Source organism: Poecilia reticulata, chromosome 16 (assembly GCF_904066995.2).
Source record: "Poecilia reticulata chromosome 16, P_reticulata-male-v2, whole genome shotgun sequence".
NCBI classification, from domain to species: Eukaryota; Metazoa; Chordata; class Actinopteri; order Cyprinodontiformes; family Poeciliidae; genus Poecilia; species Poecilia reticulata.
In genome coordinates this window covers 12,224,388-12,239,664 of record NC_088845.1, presented here as the reverse complement: position 1 = coordinate 12,239,664, position 15,277 = coordinate 12,224,388, and the positions used below count along the sequence as shown (strand labels likewise).

General features: G+C 40.5%; 1 protein-coding gene across 13 annotated transcripts in view; it reads left to right on the top strand.

Moving 5' to 3' along the window:
* Window positions 1–15,277, top strand: part of grik5 (glutamate receptor, ionotropic, kainate 5) — a 138,663-nt gene that overhangs the window by 86,901 nt on the left and 36,485 nt on the right. For 9 of the 13 annotated variants that reach the window (XM_081616861.1, XM_081616854.1, XM_081616852.1 and 6 more), the window contains 5 exons: window positions 6,261–6,439; window positions 7,164–7,217; window positions 8,686–8,844; window positions 9,227–9,379; window positions 13,077–13,181. In XM_081616861.1, the coding sequence (XP_081472987.1) occupies window positions 6,261–6,439; window positions 7,164–7,217; window positions 8,686–8,844; window positions 9,227–9,379; window positions 13,077–13,181 (650 nt within the window). Of the gene's footprint in view, window positions 1–6,260; window positions 6,440–7,163; window positions 7,218–8,685; window positions 8,845–9,226; window positions 9,380–12,088; window positions 12,155–12,528; window positions 12,709–13,076; window positions 13,182–15,277 lie in introns of those variants that run through there. The other 4 variants (XR_014091396.1, XR_014091397.1, XM_081616862.1 and 1 more) reach the window with 4 other exon arrangements.

The window sequence follows — 15,277 nt, the reverse complement described above, 5'->3', positions numbered from 1 at the left end:
GTTCCTGTGTGCATTTGCAAACTGTAATCCATCTTTTTATCTTACTTTGAAGGAATGTCAGTAGTTGTGCTGTGAATAATGACGCTCTCTTATTGAACCAAGGTATAAAACCAGACTTTGTTTTAATGTTTTTTGGTATTATTAGTATTAGTTAGTCATTAGTAGGGAAGGGAAAGAAGAGGAGGACATGCAGTTAATGTCCCAGAAACGGGAATTGAACCTGCGTCATGGACTGATGCCTGCATGGTGGAAGAAGAGTGTTTCACAGTTGGGCCTCCAGTTTAACTCACATGTTGTGAATTAAACTATCTCAAGCTTGCAAAGCCGTGATATCATCATCTGATGAATTCTCCTAAATTGCAGAGTAAGCGTATTATATATAAAGATCAGAATTTGAATAAAGCAATAAATGAGTTTCTTAAAATATTCTCTCATTTTAGCAAACAGAAGTACTGTTGATAATCCCACCTGGCCTTCTGTGCAAGATTTGTTTTCACTCAATAACAGTGGTTGGATTTAAATGTAAATAAATGCAATATTTCAAATGCCGTATTAAAAAAAAATGCACATTTAGAAAGCCGTGGTTCTCAATCACAGTGACGCCAATTAATCAAATTTATCACTTTACACCTCGGCTCATTTTGGCAGCCCGGTCATGAAGCTGTGCCTGTTGTCAGAGTTCAGAAGGCAGCTCATGATGCAGCCTTTCTATTTATTACTCATGCTGAACCTCGGAGGGTTTTAAGGGCAAACCAGTTTGATAAATATTCATGCTTGAAAAGCTTCCCAGTAGTGGAGGAACTTAGCGGACATTTGATTTGACTGGCCGGGCACTCAGAGAGCTTTAGCATCACGGGGGACTCGGAGCTTGGTCACTGCCTGTTTTTATTTTCATTTTGAAAGAGTGCATTATTGATTTATGTTGCAGTCCCCCACTGAGAGTCACAGGAATAAAAGGGCTTAGTCGGATGGAGGCTTTAGTATACAAACAGCTTTGTGACTACGTGACACAATAAAACCACCCGTTCTTGGACGAGGCAAAGATCCGATTCGTCCGCTGACTAATTGCCAAAGTTTTTTTTTTCTTCCTTCTTCTGAGTGAAAATGAGGTGGGCTTTAGTTGTTGTGTAGCTGTCAACTCATCACACCAGCGAAGAAGAATTCAAAGTAAAACGACAAACAATAAGGCGACCCAGAGCAGACTGAAAAGATTTTGGCAAACAAAACGCTGTGACATTAAGAAAAATTGATTCAGTCGTCGCGAAGCTTTCATTAATTATCTCCTCGGCAGTTAGCGGCCCCCCCCCGCAGCGACCTGAAAGTAAGCTGAATACCAACTGGACTTCATTGAATTGAAGGAGCTTTGAAACGGCATCAGACGTCCATTTCAGTTTAGTTCATCAGCTGAGTGGCCAGATAACAGCTCTGTTTTTCAGCGGTCTCTTCCTTTCCTGAAAAATTGCAGGCAAACGGTAGCTGGGACACTTACCCATCTGGGTGAACAAAGATCCAGCTCTCTGAAAGAAGAAGAAAAAAAAATTTACCCGCTGAGAAAGCGTGGAGTGCGTTTGTGTCGTGCATTTTGCCTCGAAGGTGATCTTTACAAGGTTATCGCACTCGCAGACTCTGACCCACTTGGCTGCGCTATCTATCGCGGTGGAGCCGGTTGCCATGGCTGCCGAATAGGTGCTAACTGCCACTCAACAGGCTTGTTCCACACTCTGAACAACCGTGTGGGTGTGTGTGTGTGTGTGTCTTGCTATATGTGTGTTTTTATGCATTTTTTTTGCCCAGTTCCTGCTTTACCTTATCTGAACATGTGCACGTTGAGTTCAGGTTTGCTTGTTCTGTATGTTTGCACACGAGGGATTAAACATTGATGCACTTGAATTTAATATGTGGGAAGCTGTACTGTGGTGCTGCACAGATTCGACATCAGACAGTGTATACCGTCGGCCCCCCTTGTTTAATTCATCTTGTTTACTCCGGTGTAGAGAAGGCTTTTCAAAGTGAAGCAGACGTACTCACATTGATTCAGTTGAGGTGAGCAAAATGCAAAGACACACATTTTTTTTGCACTGAACATCACACAAGCACACACAAAAAAAAGGTAATTTAAGAAAGCGCATCCCCATTTCCTTTTCTTTTTTTTCTTACTCCATCTTAATGGTATTCATCTAATGTCTCCTCCCTGAGCGAGATATTCTGCTTAATGTGCGAGAATCACAGATTTTGGGTCATTTCCGATGTATCCTTCTCTCACTATGCATGAGTCAGAAGCTGCTATCGGAGCCTAATTCCATTATGCAGTTTTCATGAGATGGATGAGGGTTAAGGACAGCGACCGAGCACATGAAGGAGACGGTGGCAGCATAAGAGGCAGATGAATCAAGGCCGAGAGAGGTAACTGGAGCAAAGGGCTCAGACGAGAGAGATGGAGAGGTTAGGGCTTATGTGTGTGAGTTGGAAATTGGTGAAATAGGAAGAGCAAGAGAGGAGTGAGAGGAAGCTGTAAACTGCATTGATTTTTTTCTTTTTTCCTTCCCCCCTCCTTCCTAGAACTAATTAAAGTTTTGGCCTGGTTCAGTGATTACCCCACTGCTTACAGAGGCTTTCTCCACCTACGGGGCTCGGAGTACTACCTTTCCTCTCCTCCTCTCATTCGTCTCTAACTCTCTCCTCCCCCTTTTCTGTCCCCCAGATACCTCGCTCACCACTTATTTACATAGCTGGGGGTGCTTTACTATGAAATTACAATCAGGAAGCACCAAAGCAGACTTTCTAGTAATGGCTTACATGATGTCAAGTGAGACTTGACTGCTATTGGTTCTACTTAGTTTGAAGAGGAATTTGCTTGAAGTGGGAAAATTGTCTGAAGAAGTTTGTCATTCAGTGCTCCTATATCTGTCCAACTTTATTTTGCATAATCGTTGTATTCACTTAAAAGGTCGCAGGTATGTTTACTGCTGTAGTCAGGTGGTTATTTGCAGTCATGATTGGCAGGGTAATTGTCTGATGTTGTGTTCTGTATTTTCTATAATCCTACCAGGATTAGGCTGCATGCAGGCCCAAAGACACTCAAATAATTAGATAAATGTCTCTGAGAAAGTTGCAACTATGCAACATTATTGGAGACATCAATATCATATAAAGTTTGACTTAAAGCATAATAGTTTGCCAAAGCAGTTGGTACTGCTTGACTAAAATAGTGCTTTTAAGTTTCTATCAGCAACTATAAAACCTTTGAACAAGCAACAATGCCAAATATGGACCAAATATGAAATGCGGATGTAACCCACGTTTAGTCGGATGACTTTTATTTTTGCGGGCCCACTTCCTGTGTTCCCCCAAACTCTCCAACTTCTGTAAAGCTCACAGCTTTACTTCCTCCTTTGACTCCGTTCTGGCTACGACCTGTGCTGTTCAAATTTATGCATTCCTGTTCATGTCTAAAACTACCTGTTAATTGCTCAATGATGTGTTGCTTTTACCAGAATTGCTGGCGCTGCTAATTCAGAACTCAATTGTTGTTTGGAGCATCAGTTTTATTTTGTGCGTGTTTTGACTCTTTTTGTATTGACGCTAAACCGGCAATGAAGTTTGGTAAGAATGTAGCTCCGTTTATATTGCGGAGTATCTTTATATTTTCTCTCCCTCTGCTTGAATATTTTCAAAGAATTGATTGTGGATTATTTTATTTTTGATAACTGATTAGATATTTGAAATTACACTGTAAATTGATTGACTTGAATTCTGAATGACATTTTTGTTTGACTACTTAAATTATGGCTGATTAACATGATTATTTAAATGTTGAATCAAGTTTAAAAATATTGGAAATGTAATAATTGCATTTAATTTGCATAAATCAGTATACAAATTTACTGTTATGTATATGTTGTTTTATATAAAATAAACAAAAGTCTTTATAGCATCTCTACAAAGAAAATAATAATTTTGTTTTGGATTAAATTCTTAATGTGTACTTTTGATTTTTTAGGTCTTTTTTTTGTTGGACAGATGACAAGTTAGACAATGGATAATGAACTTTGAAATGAGTCTGCTTTGACTGAACTACTTTTGTTTTTGCTGCTGTTATTGTCGTACTTTTATTTTGTACAATCACTTAATACAGGAGGCAGGCTGAAACCACTGTTATTCATTCACACTTCAGGCTGTTTTAAAGGACACTTTTCTCGTGCTTCTTTTGTAGCCGCAGTCAAACTAGTCTTTTTGTGTTACATGGACATATAGATGTAAAATACACCAGAGGATGAAGTTAACTTTTAACCAGATAATATAAAAATAAAAAAGAAGCTCTACTATCCTGACAATAATTAATTAGTTCTGATTTCTTACATTTTGTTTCTAAGATGTAATTTAAAAAAAGCATCAAATCATCCATCCATCCATCCATCCATCCATCCATCCATCCATCCATCCATCCATCCATCCATCCATCCATCCATCCATCCATCCATCCATCCATCCATCCATCCATCCATCCATCCATCCATCCATCCATCCATCCATCCATTTTCTGCCGCTTATCCAGAGTCGGGTCACAGGGGCAGCAGCTTCAGAAGGGAGGTCCAGACTTCCCTCTCCCCAGCCACTTCTTCCAGCTCCTCCGGGGGAATCCCAAGGCGTTCCCAGGCCAGCCGAGAGACATAGTCCCTCCAGCATGTCCTGGGTCTTCCCCGAGGCCTCCTCCTGGTGGGACGGAACACCTCACCAGGGAGGTGTCCAGGAGGCATCTTGACCAGATGCCCGAGCCACCTCAACTGGCTCCTCTCGACGTGGAGGAGCAGCGGCTCCCTCCCGGATGACCGAGCTTCTCACCCTATCTCTAAGGGAGAGCCCAGCCACCTTGTGGCGGAAACTCGTTTCGGCCGCTTGTATCCGTGATCTCGTTCTTTCGGTCATGACCCAAAGCTCATGACCATAGATGAGGGTGGGAACGTAGATCGACCGGTAAATCGAGAACTTCGCTTTTTGGCTCAGCTCTCTCTTCACCACGACTGACCAGTACAGCGCCCGCTTCACGGCAGACGCTGCCCCAATCCGCCTGTCGATCTCCTGCTCCTTTCTTCCCTCATTCGTGAACAAGATCCCCAGATACTTAAACTCCTCCACTTGAGGCAGGACGACCCCCCTGACCCGGAGAAGGCACTCTGCCCTTTTCTGGCTCAAGACCATGGCCTCGGATTTGGAGGCACTGAGCCTCATCCCGGCCGCTTCACACTTGGCTGCGAACTGCTCCAGTGAGAGCTGCAGATCACGTTCCGATGAAGCCAACAGGACCACATCATCCGCAAAAAGCAGAGATGCGATCCTAAGGCCACCAAAACGGATCCCCTCAACACCTCGGCTGCACCTAGAAATTCTGTCCATAAAAGTAATGAACAGAATCGGTGACAAAGGGCAGCCTTGGCGGAGTCCAACTCTCACCGGAAACGAGCCCGACTTACTGCCGGCAATGTGGACCAGACTCTGACACCGGTCATACAGGGACCTGACAGCCCGTATCAAAGGGCCCGGTACCCATACTCCCGGAGAACCCCCCACAAGGCCCCCTGGGGACACGGTCGAACGCCTTCTCCAAGTCCACAAAACACATGTAGACTGGCTGGGCGAACTCCCATGCACCCTCCAGGACCCTGCTGGAGTAGCATCAAATCATATTATCTGATATACAACTACTTAAAGCAGAAGTGTTTTGCTATAACATAAAAAAAAGGACTCATTATAATCTCACAGTATGCTCTGTATATGTACTTTTTGCCCATATGTCGTCAGGAAGTGTGATAGAAGACACAAAAAGCAGTGAAAATGTTTAGGTGTAAATATATGTTGCTTAAGCTGTGAGAGTCATCTGGTGTGACAGATTTAGTTGGAAAAATTAACTTTTTTATATTTTTTATATGAGGCATTACCAGTGGAAAATAATGGCATTAAGACAAAATTTAATCACTTGTTTTGTGGCAGATGGCCTTATTTCTGCAATGGACTTTATGTAAAGTAGGTTGTAAGACCTCCTTCTATTAGTGGCTCTAAACAAGAGCAACAGCTTACTAAGCATAAAGGCAACGAGAAAATAAGTCCCAGTGAGGATTGTTTGTAATAAATATGTCCTGCACAGACCATATAAAGTTATGATTTGCTTTCCTACATTCAGCTAAAAGTATTTTTCCAAATATTGTAGAAGGACACAATGCCCCTTAAACTCGTGACTTGCCTTTGCTCTGCGCTTCTCTCAGGCCTGCTGAGGTTGGAGGAACTCGTCCGTCGCTTTCTCATCTCGCGGGAGACGCTGTCCGTCAGGATGCTGGACGACAACCTGGACCCCACGCCCCTCCTAAAGGAGATCCGTGACGACAAAGTAGCCACCATCATCATTGACGCCAACGCTTCGGTCTCTTATCTCATCCTCAAGAAGGTCAGGTCTACCAAAACATCAATACACTCCTCAGAACCACCCACACGTTTGTATTTAAAGTTGCCTTTGCGGCGAGCGGCTCGACTCATTCGGTGTTTATTTCTGTAACGTAGTTAAAAATGTTTCAATTTACGCTGATAAACGATGCACTGCTCTCAATTTGTGAAAGAAATACTTCAAAAGTCTTTAGTCACACTTGTGTTTGAATGGGATTAATATCAAGTTTAGATTTTTTCTTTTCTGCCCTGTGGCATTGCATGTCAATTTGCTACACTCTGAAAGTTTTGGACCAAAAAAAAAAAAAATTATATATATATATATATATAATTTTTTTTTCCTTATACAAAGACTCTCTTTTTGCTGGGATGCGGTGCAGATGTTAACCCGGCTTTGCTCTGATTCATTCTGATGCCGATGGCCAGCGCAGTGAGTCACGGTTTGAATGGGATGCTTTCTCCTGGAGTGCCTGTCCGCCCTCAGCAAAAATGTACTAGTGTTAGGCCGATGATGTAAAACTGTGATTAACGTATGCTTCCTCGTCTCCCTTTGTCACATTCTCTCCTACTTTGTCCTTGTTCTCTGCCTTCCCCATTAAGTGTCCTCTTTTTCCTCCTTTCGCTCGCCATCCGTCTTCCTCTGTCATTTCTTATTCTCTCGCTCCACATTCATATCTCACCTGCTGCCTCTTTATTTTTTCATCTAGTTCTCTCTCTTTGTCCTACAGGCGTCAGAGCTGGGAATGACATCAGCATTTTATAAGTACATCCTCACCACCATGGTAAGAACATGCCGATTCCTCCACCTCCGATCCGCCGTCTTGTCATTTTCACGTGTTCCTCCCTTCATCCGTCCTGCTCCTCCTCTTCTGTCTGAGCACGAGCGAGCAAAGGTGGTAAGGCGGAGAAAGCGTTCAATAAGGGGAGGTAGAGTGAGGTGACAGTGGAGGGGAAAAAAAGAGGAAGATAGATGAAAGACAGAAAAAGAGAGGAAGAGATCTGAGAAGCAAACATGCTGTTCAAAGATGCGGAGGTGCAGAGAAGGAGGGCAAAGAAAGAAAATAAAAAGGGGTCTGAGGTGAAGGTGATGACAGATGAGATGTGTTTGGTTTTTTTCTTCTTTTTTCCTTCACCACCCGCCACCTTCTTCACGCTTCTAGGCTTTTCATCTGCCTCCTTGATATACTTCCATCCCTTTTAGCATTTGAATTATTGTGTCATTTTATGTCTGATTTTTATTTTTTCCTCCTTTCTGCACCTTGTACTTGATGTGTTCCTGTGCCTTGGATGCACTTGCATGCATATCACTTTGAAAAGCCACTCAAGCATTTTCCATCAACCCTTCTTATCCTTCTCCATCACCTTTCCCCCGTTCTTCTATGGCTAACTATATCTTTTCCTACTCTTCGTCAAACATCAGCTGTCACTCCAGGAAGCTTGCATTTCTCTTTATTGCTCTTCTGTCTGCACTGTTATTTTCTTACATGTAAAGGTTTCATATACCGTGCTCGCAATATTTCCATTCCTTGACATTTTTTCACGTTTTGCCACTTTACAACCGCAGCCTTTCATACATTTTCTTGACATTTTATGTGATGGACCAACATAAAGTAATCCAGAATTGAAAATTAAAATGAAAACAATACAAAATCATTTACAAATAAAAATCTAAAAAATGTTGCATACATATATAAACGCATTCAGCCTTCTTTTCTCCGATACCCTTAAATAAAATATAGTACTGCCAAGTTTTAGAGTACTTTGAAGGAAAGTTTGGCAATGTATAAAACTTAAAATGTTTTTATACCTCGCAGATGTTTACTGTTCTGCAAGACAAGTCCAAAACATAAAGTTAGACCTGCAGTGGCATGGTTTAGATCAAAGCATACTCGTATGGTACAATGGTCCAGTCAAAGCCGAAACCCAAATCAGTTTGAGAAGATGTGACAAGACCTGAATATTCATGTTTACTGGATCTGTCCAGGAGCTGTAATTCTGCAAAGTGCTTAATCAGGAGGGTTAAATACTAGTGCAAGTCACATTTCAGATTTTTATTTGTCGTAAAATATATGACAATAATTTATTATTATGAACTATTTTATGTTGATCTGTCTCATGAAATACAAATAACATGCATTAAAGCTTGTAGCAGTGATGCAGTGTTTGAATATTTTTTGCACTGTGCTGCCAACCTTCCCTCTCACCTGAATGTTTTCTCTCTGCCCTTCTATTCCTCCTCTGCTCCTTCAGGACTTTCCCCTCCTGAGACTGGATGACATTGTGGATGAGCAGTCCAACATCGTGGGTTTCTCCATGTTCAACACCACACATCCGTTCTTTTTGGAGTTCATCAGGAGCCTGAACCTTTCATGGAGGGAGGGCTGCGATTTGACGTATCCCGGCCCTGCGGTTAGTGTCTCAAACAAACACGGACTTGTGCAAACAAATGCTTTGTACTATTTATAAAGCTTTGTCTGTTTGCCACGTAATATTAAGCCGCTCAGTTCCTGCTGATGATTCATGGACCATTTAAAGAGATTTAGCTGCTCCTTTGCTCCTGTTTAATAGCTATTGATGTACTGTATCCATCTCTCTTTCCCTCTTATTTACTCATTCCCGACGTCTGTTTTTCTCTTCTCCTCCTTTATTCCTGTTATCCTTTCAATCATTAATGCTAGCGCCTCCCTCCTCATTACATCTTCTGCCTTGTCTCATTCCCCATCCTCCCCATGTTTCCATCCATTCTGCCCTTTCTGCCTCCCTCCCTTTGTTTCCCGTTCTCTTTCCACAGCTCTCTTCAGCGCTGATGTTTGATGCCGTTCATGTGGTTGTGGGGGCCGTCAGGGAATTGAACCGCAGTCAGGAAATTGGAGTAAAGCCCCTGAGCTGCACCTCGCCTCAGATCTGGCAACACGGGACCAGCCTCATGAATTATCTTCGCATGGTAAATGCCCCACATGTCTTCCATGTGGATATTGCCTACAAGTCATTTATATGATCTTCTGCACACAAATAGGCATACGCAACTTGGCAAGCTTGTCTGTTGTGATGGTGAAATGTCTAATTAGGCATCAGTTTTACACTTTTTGCATGAGTCGTTTTTTGTTTTTGTCTTCATCCAATTTCAAAATGAACAGAAAATGGGCTCATGTAATGTTATGAGGTCATCAGAGAAATGTTAGCCACCTGGTTAGCATTTTTTAACACTCCATTTGAAATCCATCACTGCCAGAAGAAATGTTTGCAAATTTTTCTGCATTCTTTGTTCATGATTCTGTGAAATATTTTAAAATATTTTTGCACATGCTACCGTAACTTCCAGACTATAAAACGCAAGTTTTTTTCCACACGTTTTGAACACTACGACGAGGCTAATATTTGGCTCTTTACCAACGGGTTTCGAAAGACTGGATTGCTGCATTACGAAGAGGAAAGCACAAAATGTAGAGCTAATTTGCCTTGAGACAAAAGTGACATCGAGTTACAGTGAAAAAGAGAGAATACGGAGACTGAAGAAGACGACTTCAGCAGTTTTAGTGTGCAAACGATGGTGATCAATCACTTTTCGTGGTAGTTGCTGTATCTTTTTTTTAACCCTTTGCAGTCGAGGTCTAAATGGCCATCACAGTCTCTCTTCTCTAGCTAAATTACTACTAACCCTACACACACCACAAACTCTAACTAACACACTTATAGTCTAAAAAACCCATCGAAACACTCTTAGTAAAATCCCCAGCATCGCTGCACCCTAGTCTCTTGCCGTATCCAAATCCCCCACCCCTCGTCTCTTTCCGCGTGTCTCCGTTCTACCTAGCAACAGACCGTCAACACATTTTCATTGGTTGTTTCGAAATGTGGTACATTTAGACCCCACAAAATAAGGCGGAAATGATCGATCTTATTTCTGGCTTTATTTTGAAGTAAATAACCACAAAACCAATATAAAAACACCACTTTTATAAAGTTTGAAGTCCGTGCTGTCCAACAGAGTCGAAATGAAAACTCGGTATGCCGTCTGTTATTACGAAGCCTTATTAATGCGTCACATGCTTGTACGCCGCACGGCGAGTAGCGATTACATATTAAAGCACAAGTGTTACATTCACCGTTCGGAAAATCACTTATGGTACATATTTATGTATGTTACCATTATGTATTTAAGAGTTTAAAAAAATCGTTCTTTGTAAATATGTCAGGTAGCAGCGTGGATGCTTGTGACTAAACAACAATATAGCTACACAATTTGTTATTTTCAAGGTTAGTGATTTGACTTACATTTAGGTCCATTAAACAGTCTGGAAATTGCAGTATTTAGGTTTTAAAATGTATATTTTAAAATAGGTATCCATCCATCCATCCATCTGTTCATCCATCCATCTCTGCACCATAAATGTGTCATGAACTTTCATTTTCATACTTTAAAACATATCTAACACTGCATTAAAAATACTTAGAAACCCTGTGGCCTAAACTCAAATGCAGTTTATGATGGATCCAGCGGTGTGCCTAACAGCTGAAGGTTACCAAAATATTCCAAGCACCTTTAAAACTCATGGAGCTAAATTTGTTGTGAAATTGCAAGAAACGTTGACTTTAGGTTTTTTTTCTCTGCCAAATGCATTTTCTGTGAAGTCGTGGCTTCACAATAGAACAGCACACCGCCACTTCAATGTCAGCTGAGTCCTGGTGAAAGTCTTTTACATGGACAGGGTTTTGATTTGCCCACCTTCAAGCAGCTTTGTCGGAAACTTTTTCTGCTTTTCTAGATAATGCTTTCTTTTGTAGCTCCTATTTAGTAATTTCATTGCAAACGGAGAAAGCGGTTACCTTTGAAAAGTATTTTCTTACATTCTTTTTCTGCTTTTCTCGGCATCAACTCTTGTATTTTTCAGCATGTCAGGTTGAAAAGTGACGTTTTTGAGGCTGAAGGTTGGGATAAGATTTGAAGAGTCACAAAATGTTAAATCAGATTTTTGTCTCTCTGGATATATAAGACTTGATTAGAATAGTGGATTTACAAACTAACATGTAAAAAGCCTTATTAACTCATCTGTCTTCAGGCATCAGCTTTATTGAGAAATAAAATCACTTACTGCTGCTATTAATTTTTTAAGAGATGGATACTTCTATTAAAATGTTATGTAGCCACTCTGTTGACTGTGGCTCCTGTCACACAGTAATTTGTCCGTTAACAATTATTTTCTTCATTGATTAAGGTGGCGCTCATTTTCAAGTGATCAATAAAGTATTAGAAAAAACCCAATTACAATTTCCCAAAGCCTGAGGTGGCATCTTCAGTTTACTGCTCCAATAATTACCCTACTGTGTGGCTGAAACGTGATAAGTCAGGTAGGGAAATAATTTTCTTAGAGGAAAGAAAAATATATCCTGGGATTAACTGTTTCTACTAATAAGGACAACATAAGTGTCTATATTTATGTTTTTTTTGTAACTTATGGTGCAGTATACTTCAGTATTTTGTTGTTTTGGGGACGAGGAGACCAACAGTAATTGATTCTTAAGAATATTATTGCATGTAATTTCATTTAGGAGTATCAAATTAAAGGGGGCAAAATGCAAAAAGATGCATAGCCTCTTATTTTCCTTTTTTACAATAGGAAAAAAGAAGAAACTAACATGTTGCTTTGTTCAGTGCTCTCCAATGAACTGCATTAAAGATTGTGATCGTCACCTGAAGACATTTGAAGCAAACGAATGGGTATGAATACTTTTCAATCAGATTGAGATTCAGATATTTCATATTTGAGAACAAAAAGTAAGAAAAACAATCCACATATCTATCACTTATGAATAAGATTTACTGTAGTTTAAATCCTTCATAATGAACCACAGATTATCTTCACACTACTTGGAGTAATGAAGGCAAAAGGAAGAAATCCTGATACTTTAAAGTCACAGGTTCTTTAAATATTTTCTTTTCTTTTTCTTTAAGCATATTGATAAATGAAAGCACGTATGTTTACCCTGTGTATCATCTGCATCTCATGTTGCCCGTAACCTCTGTCTGTTGATGTTTTTTGGCATCTCCCTTCTCTGGTCGTCTGCTTCCCTCATCAACGACCTGTTGTCAAGGCAGCCTGTGTCCCATCTCTCATTGCCTGAGGCCCATCTGCCCGACATCTGTCTTTGTTAGTCAACATCATGGTGCGCTCCATCTCCAGCACGCTGCTATTCATCATAGTTCCTTCAAACTGTGCCAGCACCTGGGCCGTGGAGTGGCCGAGCCGAGACGAGCCGAGGTGTGACGTTCAGGTCTGGGTCTTATTAAAGAGGCTGTTGACTCTCTCTGCTGCCCTATCTGAGCCTCTCGATCAGTCACTTTCTCCTAGTTGATCCACAACTGATCATCCCTGTCGAGGCCAGATTTAGCCACTTTCTCTCTCTTTCTCTCCCCGTGTCTCGTTCTCTGTTTTTTGGCTCTCTATTCCTCCAGAGTGTTGTTTTTATCTGTCTAATGATGATCGATTGTGAGAGGCACGTTTGTTTTCATGCAGAGCGCTGATTTTGTTTGTGTCTCTGCCTGTTTTTGTGCATTTTTTTTCCCCCTGATTTCCTTTTTTTTTGTTTTGCTCCTCTGCCACCGTCGTACTTCCTCATATCCTTCCCCATCTGCCTACCAGGTGGAGTATGATGGCCTGACGGGGCGAGTGGAGTTCAACAGCAAAGGTCAGAGAACCAACTACACCCTGCGGATCCTGGAGAAACACAGAGGAGGCCACAAAGAGGTCAGGAGCCACCTGTTATGATGAGGCAGCCAGGTCACAGCAGCCTTGGGCTTTGTGTTAGTTACAGGTCACCTGGATGGTTTCAGAGAGCCGACGGAGGCATTTTACAGGAAGGTTAGCGCCATCGCAGATTCCCCCTGATGCTGCAGAGATCTCTGCTTTATTAAACAGATGTGTGTTTAACCAGAAGGCCTTTCACTCTGCAGTAGAGACATATTTAGTACAATAGAAAGCGTGGCCTGTAGATGCTTTCCACGTTGTTGCTTCTCTTTCAGAAAGATTTTTTATTACAAATCCAGTCCAGGTCATATATTTTAGGATTTATTTATTTCTCCTGTCAGGTTTCTGTTTCACCTTTGACTCATGCTGCATTTTTACTTATTTTACTTGTCTTGAACTATGAATACATAAAAAAAAATCATACATTAGTTTCTTATTATTCTGAAAAACAAAACATTTCTTCTTATAATTTGACATCTTCGCTCACACTTTATCTAATTAATAGCCGTCTTTGTGAAACCTTTGTCTAACATAACTGAATTTGCTGGAGGCTTGCAGCAGGCTTGATCTGTATTGATTTTGGACTTCTTTGTCTTCACATGAACTATGAGCTCAGTTTGTTTTCTGGAGCAACAACAACAAAAAAAATCATTAAAATGGTCCTGAATGTAAAATTCTTATATCTTATGTGCCATATCTCAGTATGTAACATTCACAGAGAGGATTTGGTGTTTAACAGACAAGACTTAATGAGTCAAAAATTGTTTTATTTAAAACATAATTGCGCATAAACAACTATTGATGGGCTTCATCAACAGGATTAAAACTACTCTGTTTTTGACAGGGATTTTATTTTTAATTAAGTTATTTTTCTTATTTTGTGTAGCCCTAAATAAACCACATTATGAATTTCACTAAGCAAATGGAGGCTGAGTAAAGATTTAATTATTAGTGTTGAAAATGTTTTCACATTTTGTTACATTGCAGCCAAAAACTTTAATGAGTTTACTGCTATTTTATGTGGCAGATGAAACCAAAGCAGGAAATGACCGTACAACATTGACATGCATCTTCATTCAGCTGTACTGGGTCAATACTTATGGAGCCACTTATTGACCCAATTGTCGTCTTTTGGTTTATGTCTGAGTGTTCAGAGGAATTTTCCTCAACATACAATGTTTTGCATGTAAGCCTGGTTAAATTCTGGTCTCATATGACTAAAGTACCTTCTTCTACTTGAGCCACACAGCAGTCGTAGCTATCAGGACTTTCTTTCAGATATCTCTCATTCTGTTGCTCTTCTAAAAAAGACCACGGGTGATCTACTTCTGGGTCTGTTTAGGTGGATAACCATATTTTGTTAGGTTTGCAGTCCATCAGACCTACCATTGAGCTTATAGATTCAACTGTGCTCTGTGAAATATTCAAAACTTGGGAAAGTGTTTTGTAACCTAATGTTGCTTTAAACTTCTCCACAACTTTGTCCCTGACTTATAGGCCGTGTTCCTTGGTCTACATGATGGTGGTTGTTTGCTAATGTTTTCTAGTAAATTTCTGAGGAGCTGTATACATACTGAGATTAAATTACATACAGGTCAACTCTATTTACGCACACTGGGGCACAGCTATTCTGTTGCTGCTGACCCACAGTTCTCACCCTGCTGCTTACTGTATTTTTAATCTGTTGCATTCATTGTTTTTATGCTCTACATGAGTGTGAGTATGATAACCTTACGACATTCTTGTTGCTATGATAAATCATTTAACCCATAATGTTTTAATAAATGATACATATATTTTTACCTGCTTTGCTGTAGCCATTTTTCTTATTTCTAAAATAAGAAATACAGCTTTTGTGTATGTTTTGTGTGTTATTACTGGCTATAAACTAAAGACAGATCTGCACATGTTCGGACAGTTAAATATTCACGTTTGTTTTTGTAGTTGCTAATTAGAATATACAGTATGAAGGCAATTAGCTACACAAAATGTTATTTGGAGTATTGGAGAAAAGTGGTTGAAGACAAATTCAAATCACACTTTAAAGTTTTTCTCCTACAATATAACTATCCACTACCTTTAATGCATTTAGAACT